Genomic DNA, 11,967 nt, shown 5'->3' with positions numbered 1-11,967 from the left:
TGGGCCCTGCACTATAATTTTGATCCCAGAATATTGGTCCACTTTATTTGCCATCTGGTGGGGGGGATGGGGAGGGAGGTATCTTTAGGCCTCTGTCTTCTGCTTTTGTTCTCTATTTATTTTCCTCAAGGGACTCGTTGCTATTTTCCAGCATCCCTCAACCTCAACTCAGAGACTCTCCCTTCTCTTTACTTCCACCCCCTAACTTCCCCTTTTGCTCCAGGCTGATTATTATTCTTTCACAAACTAGCCCCATTCCAAGAGTCCTAGAGATACATGCAGAGTAGGTCCTATTGACTTGCACTGGTAATTACTTTCTATGACCAGCCTGTTTTGAATGCAGAATGACCCCATTTGCAGGGAACACACTACTGGTTATATGAGGATCAACTCTTCCCACGGGATGTATGACTAATTTCCATTTTCCCCCATCTCCCAGTGAGAAGCTATAACACCTGAGATCAGCCAGCAATGTGGCCGCACTTAACTTCAGCACCAGTGAATGGGGAATCAGCTACTGCTACAACTGTGGATTGAAACCAGACGTCCACTGTGAAATGTCTTCAACTTCCTGTTTTCCTCTCGCTCTGGTTACAATTCAGATGCTACAGCTAATCTCATAATGAGCACCTTCAAAAAACCTTTTAAAACATTTGTCCAAAGAGTATTTACTTATTCTGACACACATTTGTAGCCCCCATGATACATGCTTTACTTGCTGAACACTCCAATCCCCATTCACTTGCCATTTTGCCCTCTTCCTTTTGCAGGTAACCCCCAGAATTAAGGTATGGTGGAATTCGACATCATTTCTAATCCTGATTCTTACTAGCTGTGTGGCTTTAGGCAAATAATACAATCTTCATGAAACTTGATTTTCTCATCTATAAAATGAGGATGATGGAGGCCCCTCTTCTGCAGAGACATTGTGAGAATTACTTTAGCTAATGTATACCTATGCAGTGTGAAAGGCTTCACAAGTTGGTTTCTTCTCCCTCTTCACTCAGAATAAGGACCTCGTGAACCGTATCCACCATGGCAGCTTCCTCCACAGGAGAGCAATACTAGAGAATGCTGCTCTTCGTTCACAAATCCAAACTTCCTGTCTTCGAAGTCCAGTCATGATTAGTGGTAACTTTGATGTGTCAGGGGCAAAAAAAAAAAAAAAAATGTTTATAGGAAACTAGAGATCTTGTCTGCATTGCAAGTTAACTACAAAGAAGGAAAGCAAGACTCATTTTCAAAAAGTTGAGAAAAAAATAAGTTAACAGTGGGATGACTGCAGCACAAACTAAAATATTGTCAAGGTGAAGAAAGAGGAAACGTCCTGAAAAGTGCTGTTCATGAGAAATCATTTGTGTTGCTTTCTAAAATTTGAAATGGCTTCCTGAAACATATTTCCTACAATCCCTCCTGGAGAGAGCCTCCTCTTTTTGTTCGAATAGATAATATTCTTTTGTGGGACTAATATCATGTTTTTAAAACACTATTGGTTGCTATGGCGACCTGATTGTGTGTGATAAAAAGAGCATGTATCGTTTCACAGAGTTGTTCCATGACTTCCCGCAGAATTTGGAAGTTTTCTCAGCCTACTGCTGGCATTGCTGGTCGACTCTTGGCAAGGGTTTGTTTTCTGTTTTCCTCTGCAGCATTCTTCTGTAGGTTTGCTGAGGACAGGCTGCAACACCTGAGATTCTCTTGCTAGTGACCCAGAAAGTTAAGGGAGAGCGAGAGAAGATAGAGCTGACAGCAGGCCAGGAACAGTGGTAATGACCACCCAGAGCTGCTGGGGTGGAGGTGGAAGACAAGCAGGTTTTCCGGGGGAGCCTGGAATGGTGATAGTGACATTCCAGAAGCAGCCTGAAAAGGAGCCCCTGGGCAGAATTCTTCATAGTGTCACCCACTGTACACAGCCCTGATGTGAAAATCTAGAGAACTGATTCTCAGCCTAGTTCAAACCCTGCCTTCCTCTGGGAACTTGAACAAGTTCCCTAATGTCTCTGAGCCTCATTTTCTTATAAAATGTAAAAATAATTCCCAAGTCCCTTCTTTAGTCTTAATCATCTGCGATGGTAGGATCCTGAGTTAAACCAGGGCTTCCAAAAGTATGATCCAAAAACTTACTGGACAATTTAAATCCCCAGGTCTCGCCTCCAATCTTATAAATGAGAAGCTCTGGGTCTGATGCACCTCAATCTGCATTTTTTCCAAATGCTCCGAATAACAACTGGACACAATAAATGCAAGAATAGCTATAATAGAGTACACCCTGGAAAGCAAAGATTTCCAAGAAGGGTCTGAATGTCAGACTTCTGACCATATAGAACAGAGGGTTTTGAGTTCTTCTGAGAAAAATGTTTAGAAAATTAATGGCTACCCCTTTTGTGGGACCCAGTAGCCCCCAGTAACACTAAGTATCAGCCCCACACATGCCCAGGAATGGGGACAAGAGAATGAGAGTGTTAGAATGGAAACAGCAGCTATTCTCAGGCTGTTCCTGCCCAGAAACTTCTGGGGAGGGTCACCAGAACATGTTTTATTCACACCACATTAGATGTATTGACTTTCTTGCTGATAGGGTTGTCAGGTCAAATATAAGGCATCCTGTTTTTTGGGTTTTGTGGGTTTATTTGTTTAAGAGGGTGGCAGGCTGAATCTGGCAAACCTACCTACAGACAGCTATCCCAGCCTGCAGGCAAGGTCACGTAAAGGAGAAAGGAAAAAACCTTGCCTCTCTCTCCATCAATAGGGTGTGTCATCTTTCTGGTCTGATCAGAGAAAATTGACCTAAAATAAGAAAAAAATAAATAAAACAAGGCCCCCAAGGCGCCTGAGTCACATAATCTAAGCAGGTGCAAAAGAGAAGTGAGGCAATCGGAATAACTTTCCAGAGAAAACCATTTTCTCTTTTGCTTTGAGACCTCCCAAAACAATAACTTAAGTTCATAAACTCTTAAACTTCTTAGCTGGCTTTGCTCCAATTAACAGCACAGTGACATCAACATTTTGCAAGTTCAGTCTCAAGTAAATTGGGTATCCACTGTGAAGGTGGAAGAAGGCTCAGCTTCAGTACAAAAATATAGTCAGTTCTAGCAACAACCTATGGTTTAAAAAAAGAGAGAAGGGGAGTAACAATGAGAATTCATCTCCTTTCCCTTCTCAAAAGAAATTAAAAAAAAAAAAAAGATTGGAAGACTGGATTGAGATAAAAGTAAAATGTATGAAGCAGGGTAGCCAGCTGGAGCTTACGTTCCAGAGTCTTGAAGGTTTAAGCCAAGTGATAGACTGACCCACACATAGTTCTGCTGGTCAAATGGGAAAGACATTCGACTGAGACCAAGAAAACACAGCCAGGTTCTACATAGAAGACAGTCCCAGATGTCCTAGCTCCCCAACTTTTCAATACGTTGATCCGAGCATCTTCTGTGTGCCAAAAGCTGTGATGATTCCTATTTTGGAGAAGTTCCCACTGAATCTAGGGAGAAAAGACATGCACATTTGAAATTATTAGGGATGAAACCAAGTATAGCTGTGAAACAGAAGGGGAGAGATCAACGTGGGCTTGAAGTGTCAGTGAATCTGATGCTGGATGCAGAATTTGAGATGAGTCTTGTTAGATGTGAAAATGAGGGCTAAAGATGTTTGGCACTGAGAAATAGGGAAACAGAAAGTAGCAGAAATGAGAGTGCCATGTTGGAAGAAGGGAGGTGAGCGAGGTATGTGCTGGGAACTGGTAGGAGTAGGGGCTGAGTCAGGCAGCACTGGTAGCTCTACCATGTTCCCTTTGTCATCCACATTCCTACCTGAGACCAGTGGTTCCAGGGAGAAGGGTTATGGTGCCCAGCCTTCTCCTCTCCATGGTGAACTAAGCCCTATTGAGATGAGTGGAGTCTTTGGGCTTCCCCAGGACCCTGATGCCAGAGTTGGAGATAGTGATGAAGATTGACATGCCAGGAAAAAGTCACTCCTCTGATTTGGGGGCAGTGAATCTCTCTGATCATTGCAAGTAACAGATCTACCCTCTAAAGAAAACAGGGATCAGAAAAGACTTCCATTTGGTGCCCAGAAACCCCCCAATTTGTTTTCTCCCCTTTGAGTGGAAGCCCAGGTCACAGTCTTTCTTGCCTTTTTCCTCTGCCATAGGGGAAACTTTTTAAAGCAGGATTATATCTTTTTCAAAATTGATAATGAGTAGAGAAGGCAATGCTTAACTCAATAACTAATGGTAGAATTTCAGGTAACAGTAGAGGAGATATTAAGCTTATTTAAAGTAGCCTATTGTCTAATGATGTCTGAAAGATACCTGAGAGGTCCTTTGTCTAAGGCCCATCAACTATGGAAAAGAATTATCTCTCTAAAGACATATAAAGAAGTAGAAATAGTAACACACTATCCATTGGGGCTCCTAAATTGTGTGTTTCTTCGTGGCTTCCAATCAAAGGCCAAGAGAGCAAGAGGTACAGTCTTCAACATAGTAGGGGCTCATTCTAGGTCATTGTGATTACTGTATTTTGAAAGACATATTCGTTTTTATTTTAAAAATCTTTATGGAATGCTCACTATGTGCTGTCTCATTTGTTTGTTAGCACCTGCAGGAAAAAAATGGAGAGAGAGAGAGAGCTATAGTGAGCAGGAGAGAGAGGAGGCTGCCCACACAGTGATTGTCAAAATTTGATGGGTATAAGAACTGAGGCACTTGCTGGGAGAGCAAACACCTGGCCCCATCACCCAAAGTTTCTGATTCAGTACATCTGAGATTAAGCACTTGAATCAACATTTTTAGTAAGTGACCCAGTTGATTCAGTTATAGGTGGTCCCTGGTCACACTGAGAAGTATTTCACAAGATAATAACAGGATGTAGAGGTCAAGAATAAGAAAACTTGAGAGGAAACCCAGTAGACTGAGGCTAAACATTGGTTAACCAAGAGTCACAGAGGGCTCAGTGGGCCAGGCCCAGGTCTGCCAGCTGATGGCAACACAGGACCACAGCTATGTTTTCCCCACATGTGTGAAATAGTCCACTCAGAAGCCACAAGGAAAGCTCCATTTACTATGGAAGCAGATCAAAATGGCTGCAAGGAACATGATTGACAACACAGGAGTTGCCATGGCAACGGTATGAGTTGAGCTGAGAAATTTATAGGCAAGAAAGAGGAGATGAGGAACTTGTGCTAGAGAGAATGTTGTGTGACTTATAAAGGCCTTATGCTGTTCCTGCTTTATATTTCAAATAGATGGGAAGAAATGAAAAGGACAGAGGAGGAGTTCCTTCCAAGAATGGCTTGCAGGTAATGGCTGCCTCATGAAGCATTATTTACCTTTTTATCAATCTGTTCCCAGTATTCCTAATAATGGAGACTCCACCACCTGCTGAATGAATCCATTAAAAACAAACTCAAACACAATATTCAGATACAAGGAAGATAAAGACAACTCTGGAAAATGACCACCACAGATTTTTATTTAATTAAAAATATTATACATGTTGTTGCATTTTCATGGAAAATAGTGAGTTAAAAAACACCAACAGTGTTAGTTTTCAGAAACCCTCATCTCCCCACCCTGCTACCTGCTGCTGATTTCCATCCACGGCATTAACCAGGTGTAAGGAATTGGGGCTCTCGTGAAACTAGAGCTTCCTGGAAGTTCATACCTACAAGAGTCCCGGAATGAGCCATTTACTTGACGATGGTGTTCTATGGAGTTAAACCAGATACACCAGTCTTGACTCCCTTGCAAACCTTTGAATGGAGCTAACATAAAAGCCCAAAGCACATGTCAACACCAATCCAGCCCAGTGTGGCTACAGGAATCAGCTATGACCTCATCCAGTTTCCAAGCCAGTTACCAAGTGACCTTGTATTCTACCTGGTGTATTAGTGTCCTGAGCCCCTCCATAAAACTTCCCCTGAACCCCTGGTGGGAAGACACTGCCATATAGTGTTTATATTGAAACCATCAGCAAATACACAAAAGCACATGTGGCCCCCATGCACAATACTATCAAATAAAAAGTATATATTGGTACAATACAACCTTTGGAATCACTGGCTAGAATATAGCCATGTGAGTATTTTTAAAGTCTTCATGTAATTCTACACTTAAGAAAAATAACACAAAAATTTATCTTGAAAACATCACTTCAGCTATAAACTTCTCACACTTGTATTTACAATACAAAGTGTGTACAATATCTCCTCTCCCTAACTCCCTTCCCTTGCTTTCTTTGGACTGCACCACTCCCTAACCTATATACCTGACCCCACATCATAATGCTGCATCCCCATATTGCTCTCAAGTGATACTTTTACTAAAATTTGATCTGATGTGACAGAAACATCCTGGCTCTGTTTTCTTGCACCTTTGCTTTGAATTGTAGTACACTTCATTTGGGTTCTGCATCCAGCTTTATATTAAAGAGAGATAAATCCCCCCCAAAATATACAAACAAGCAAACATAGCTGGATAGCACAAAGTTAGAATTGCCTCAGCTCTTAGAAACTGGAAAATGTTCTTTCTTCTTCATAATGGTCTCTCAATTGATGGGAATAAAATAAGGCTGAAATTGCTTTTCACATTCCGGCTCTGTTGGGGGCATTTTCACATAGACCCCTGTAGTAAGAGGGCTTCTTTTCTTTAGCTGCCAAACACAAAAAGAAACAGTAATTATTATTGAGAAATACAGAAGCCGTTTCTAGCCGTAATGAGACTCAACAAATATTGGGTCCCTACCCCATTGAAAAAGTGAATGTACACATACAGAATTATAAGCCCCAGGGGATTTTCTTGATTCAGCTATTATAATTCACTTTAGATAAATCACTCTGTGCTACTGATGTAAAATAGCAATCATTTTCCCTGACTGCAAGAGAGGAGAAAGGGACTTTGAGAAAGCTTTAGAAAGAACACCCAAAATGCCTATGGTAATTGACTACATCTTATCTGTGAGGGGAAGAGCTTAATAAGATATTAAACTTCAGTTACTCTGTTCTAGAGCTGTATTTCTCATCTCCACTCCTCATATACTTTTTAGTCCGCCTCGGTTCCCAATTTTTATCCCCTCAGTAAATTGAGATTCTAGTCTACTTGTCTGTGTGGCAGTTTCTAGCAAATGAGGTAGGAAGAATCTACAGCAATAGAACAGGTTGAGTAGAGGGTCTTGGAATCGAGTTGAAGGAGAGGGGAGGTAGAGGAGGAGAGGATGAGAGGCCCGGAAGGAGAATTTTGTGGTGACAAAGCTAACCATAGGCAGAGGGGGCTGAAAGAGACCATCAGAAAGAAATCCTGACAGGAGGCCTGATTTTGTACCTCCATCTCTTCCAACAACTGCAATAAATAAAAACTGGTGTTCTCATTTACTGGGCTGGAGGGGAAGGCAAGACTTCCCATTTCAGCAGACTGGGTGACAAGGAGCCCTGGAAAGGTGTTTTGTGGACAGCTACAGCTTGGACAAGGAAGGCACAAGCAGGGCGGCCCCAAGAGATGGCTTCCAGGTGAAGTAGAGGGACGCTACGGGGGAGAATAAAACCCATCCAGGTGGTCTTCTATAGCAGCATTTGGCCCAACCTAATCTTACGTTTCAGGGTTATTAAGTACAATTGTCTTGAAGACAAAGAGCAAAACAGCTGCCCCATGTTGTTCAAACGGTTACTCAAACTGAAACCCTGTTGAGAAGCACACAAACATTCAATGTCAAACACACTCATCTAAAATGTTAGTCATCCTGAAACCTCAAAGGCCAATGCCAAGAGTTCTAGTGCGTTCTTTACCACTGTCCTTCCTTTACCACTGTTCTTCATTTATTGCTTCATCTCAAGAAAACTGAACTCAACAGCGTCATTTGGTCAGTTGCTATCACTGAAGGCATCCCCACCAAAAGTGGTGTGTTGTCAGCACTGCACTCACCATTTTGCTCAAAGAAACAGCTGTGATAAGGAAGCTATAAAAAAACAGCCCCGAACTGACTGCTGCAAGGATCCAGAGGAGGAAGTCAGAATCTGGGCAAGGTTCAGGATCTACAACAGAAAACAAAGCAGAGCTTGCTTGAGACACTCTTTAAACTTTAGGACCCTACTCCCCCCCACTAGTGAAAAAAGGAAAAGGTTCTGGAAGAGCTTCCAACCTTGGTGTCCACCCCTAAACAGTATTGTTAGTCCACAGGTAAGTCTGGCTACTGGAGGCCACTTCCCCAAGAATGTCCTATCAAAAGCCCAAGACCAAACTTCGTGATGGTTATCACTCCAGAATGAATGCCCCAACCTCCAGTAGAAAAAACACTATCCCCAACCCATTTTATTTTTAGTCAGAATGTTGTTTGCGTGACCACCCATATTAACCAGACTACCCTGTGGTATACCAAAGAACTCTTAAAAAGAATTTCCATAATCCTAAAATGAACCACCTGAAGTTAAGGAACAAAGCTGTTTTTGTGCCAAGAAGACAGCAATGCAAAAGGTGTCAGCTTAGTGATATGGTTTTGCTCACCGATGACATAAATCTGGGTTCCATTGCCCATGCCTACATAGTAGGGTGGTGGGTACATGAGCTCCACCTTGCAGATGTAGAGCCCCGTGTCCATGGCCCTCAACCCTTGGATGGTGAGGTTCACTTTGTTTCCACTGGAGGTGCCAGTGCAGGTGGAATCATCTAGGAAAGCCAACTCATCCTCCACTGTGTATGTCGCGGCGCAGACTTCAGTCACCTGGCTGCCGGCCTGCCGCAGCACTGACACCCGGACCTCGGCAGCATTGCCCGAAGACCCGTACTCACACACAAAGCTGGCAACACCTCGGCTGCTGGCCAGAACCACTGCAGGCTGGGCCACGTGCATCCCTAATAAGAGAAAATTAGAGGGAACTAAGCAAACTCATGCTCACCTACCACAAGGCTCAGGCAAAATCTCCAGCTGACAGAAGTTGATCTGTGATGGGCACCCTCCAGCTTCACCTTTCAGCCCTTCGCTCCCTTCAACAAACACTCCCCATCCCTTTGCTTCTCCCCCCAACCCGTCCCCTCAATCTCTTAGCTGTCTTCCAGCTAATCTCCAGAAGGTGTTTCCTTATTGTACAAGAATTTCCTATAGCGGGAAGAACATTGATGTGACAAACTGAAGGCTTGGTCCTACCATGAAATATGTGATTTGGGGCAAGTCATGCCTCCCCTGTAGCCTTCATTTTCCCCTCACATGCAGAAAGAGGGGATTAGGTCAGATGATAACAGAGTGCCTTCTACCTCTGGTATTCTAAGGTTATCATAGAACTACAGGAACTATAATGAGCAGTAGGGGAAATTTTGTAGGTTGAGGTAGAGAATCTTGCCTTACCCCTCAATGTAAACCTCACAAACCTCTGCCTACATTACCTGGTCCTGTACCTCTCTCAGGCACAGTGGCTGAACCCTGGATCACTATGCCAGCCACCACATTCCCTGGCATTATTATCAGAGAGAGGGATGCTGCTAGATGAAGGAAGCCACAGAGTAGAGGGCACCGGGTCGTTTCCTCTGTAGGCTGAGGCAACCCTGCTGTTAACTTCTGTGGGCTTCCCCTGCCACCGCCACCACCTCTTCCGCCACTCTTTCTCCTTCACTCGAACACCCTCGTGCTCCTTTGTTCTTTCTCCTTCTGGCTTCAACAGGATAAAGGAGGCCAGCTCTCCATTCAAAAAGGCTCTTGTCATCTACAAAATGGTAGCTTTGTGTCAAACCTTCCTGTAACTAACCTGTCCCCTCTCTGGTCGATCACACAAGTGACACTCAAAACTTGGATGAACCATGTCACTCATTCTGTTCAAACCCTTTAATGCCTTACATACCATTGACTGCAAAGACAAATAAACTAAGTGCCATTTATGTCCTCCATGATCCAATCCCAACCTATCACTCCAGTCTGAGTTTCTAGGACACCTCTTCCTGTGTATAAATCACTCTACAGAAATCACTCTATCACTAGCCCTTTCTAGTGATATTCAAGAGGACTGGACAACATCTGTCCTCAGAAGAGAGAACAGTATGATAGCAGCCATTGCTAGGGTTAATCCAGCAGCCCCGGCTGGCTAGATAACAGTCTTCTTCCCCAACCCTCATCCCTGTCTATCAGATCAGCATTGCACTGTTATAACTCCACTGCAGTATTTAATCATGTTCTACCCTGTATTAACGTTTTTTGTGCACTAATCACACCTCTTGAAACGTCTGCCTTTGGCTTATAAACTCCTGGGAGCCACCATTAGAACTTGCCCATATGAACACTCGATAATCTTTATTGTTTTGACGCTAAGCCTAAAGAAAACCAAGTTTCCTGTCCTCCCCCCAGACAAATTCCCAGTTATCACCACTAAATCTGGTCACACTCATTTTTCAGTGGAGAATCTCAGTTACAGGTTGAGGTAAATTTTCTACAAAGTAAAGGTAATTACTTCTAAGAGTATTTAATCTTTACATGTTCAAAACATGTAGAATAGGAAAATGTACATGAGTATATCTTATCTGGTAATAATTTAATCATCAAATATCTTTTGAGCACCTAAGATATTTCATATAAACCACATGGTTTCTTAACTGAGACAGCCTAGAGAGAAATAAAGTTGAAATTCAGTGAGAATACTCACCATTTTATGTTCTATAGCAAACCTGGTAACAACCTCTAAAGAGCTTTATTTTATCTGAAAACTGGGGAATCTGCATCCGAAGTCCACAGATAGGTCAGGTGGCTGTTAAGTATCTTATGCCAAACAGACTGATGGTTTTCTTTGTCTTTCTTTCTTTCTCTCCTTCTTTTATTTATTTATTTATTTATTTATTTGGTTTTACAATTTCAAACTGCTTTCATTTTTTAAGTAATTAGCTAACTAGTTTATAGAATTGACTGAGTACCTTAAAACTCTGAATTGAGTAAAGAAGGCTTAAATTTTAAACGAGCTGATTCATTTATAAAAGTGAATTAGAAAATCTTAAAATCGTAAATTGGGTAGGAAAGAAACTTTAAATGATTCGCTTAAATCCATGTTTTTTTAAAAAGGAAATTCTCGAGTTCACCCTGATTCCAAACTTAAATGCATTAAGGGCTACGGATATCTTTCCTCTCTTAAATCGTTTAACCTTACAGTATTTTCTTCCAATCTTATAGAAGTGTCTGAAATTGCTCATCTCCCAGACCAACTCAGATGTATTCATTACGCTCCTAGTCAATGCCTGGTGCTGTGCTATGAGCTCTAGCTCTGCTTATTTGCTGCTGTCAGCTTTCCCCTCCCTGCCGTGGAATACAGAGCCATCCAAGCCAGGAGTTTTAGCTTTAGCTTCTGGCTTTGTTATAAATCACTGTCCTTGACTGCTAAAAGAAATGAAACGCAGGTGGGAGAAACCCCTCCTCCACCTTCATCCTCCAAAAGCCTCACTCACCTTTGGAGAAGACAGGGATAAATAGAAGAGAAAAGAGAGCCGTGCAGGGCCAGGTCCTAGAAGCCAGGTCCCGCTGAGCCCCATGCCTCCGGAATCCAAAGCAAGCCATGGCTTTATGGGAGCAGTGTTCAGGTCTTCAGGAAGCAGAGTGAAACCTTTCAGGATCCTGAAGCTTTGATATGTGTTTGAACCCACACAGAATCAAGGACTTTATATAGCTGGCTTTGATCCCAGGTATGTACTATGCATGTGCACACACTGAAGGCACCTGAATAGAAAGCCTTTTTGTTTTGGTTTTACGAGAAAGGAAGCCGTGGGTTTAGCTGTTACGTCGAAAAGATAACCTCAAACACTCAAAGTAAAACTGAACAAAACAAGCCAATCCATGGATGGAAAATGCACTCAATTTGAAACTGAAGCTTCTTGTTCACTTTGAGGATAAGTGGAGACTTGGAGAATTTCCTGGAGTGCAGGAGTCTCCCTAGGTCCCAATTAGTCCAATCATCTAGGCATCTTTTATCAGCTAATTTACTTCATTCACATATCCAAAACTGCTATGTTGCTGGTCT

The 11,967-nt window shown here is 42.5% G+C and overlaps 1 protein-coding gene across 2 annotated transcripts; it reads right to left on the bottom strand.

Annotated features, from left to right (window-relative positions):
- Positions 1 to 5,437: 5,437 nt before the first annotated feature.
- On the bottom strand, positions 5,438 to 11,656 carry CTLA4 (cytotoxic T-lymphocyte associated protein 4). Of its 2 annotated transcripts, XM_036073862.2 has the most exons (4): positions 11,399 to 11,656; positions 8,486 to 8,833; positions 7,907 to 8,016; positions 5,438 to 6,641 (listed from the first exon to the last, which is right to left on the bottom strand). In XM_036073862.2, exons 1-4 carry the CDS (start codon positions 11,505 to 11,507, stop codon positions 6,537 to 6,539), a joined length of 672 nt encoding a protein of 223 aa, XP_035929755.1. In that variant the 5' UTR covers positions 11,508 to 11,656; the 3' UTR covers positions 5,438 to 6,536. The 2 variants fall into 2 exon arrangements, with proteins under 2 accessions (XP_035929755.1, XP_035929756.1); XM_036073863.2 differs by lacking the exon at positions 7,907 to 8,016.
- Between the last annotated feature and the right edge of the window lie 311 nt (positions 11,657 to 11,967).

The sequence above is a fragment of the Halichoerus grypus genome, chromosome 4, assembly GCF_964656455.1.
Source record: "Halichoerus grypus chromosome 4, mHalGry1.hap1.1, whole genome shotgun sequence".
Lineage (NCBI taxonomy): Eukaryota > Metazoa > Chordata > Mammalia > Carnivora > Phocidae > Halichoerus > Halichoerus grypus.
This window is presented reverse-complemented; position numbering and strand designations above follow the sequence as displayed.

What these genes read in the sequence shown, in the direction of transcription:
- CTLA4 (XM_036073862.2), bottom strand. Translation starts at nt 11,507, where the DNA reads ATGGCTTGCTTTGGATTCCGGAGGCATGGGGCTCAGCGGGACCTGGCT. An exon ending in AACCCAGATTTATGTCATCG is followed by an intron (nt 8,017 to 8,485) that starts GTGAGCAAAACC and finishes TTTCTGTTGTAG; the next exon opens with ATCCTGAACCTTGCCCAGAT. An exon ending in CTGTTTCTTTGAGCAAAATG is followed by an intron (nt 6,642 to 7,906) that starts GTGAGTGCAGTG and finishes TGTGTTTGGCAG; the next exon opens with CTAAAGAAAAGAAGCCCTCT.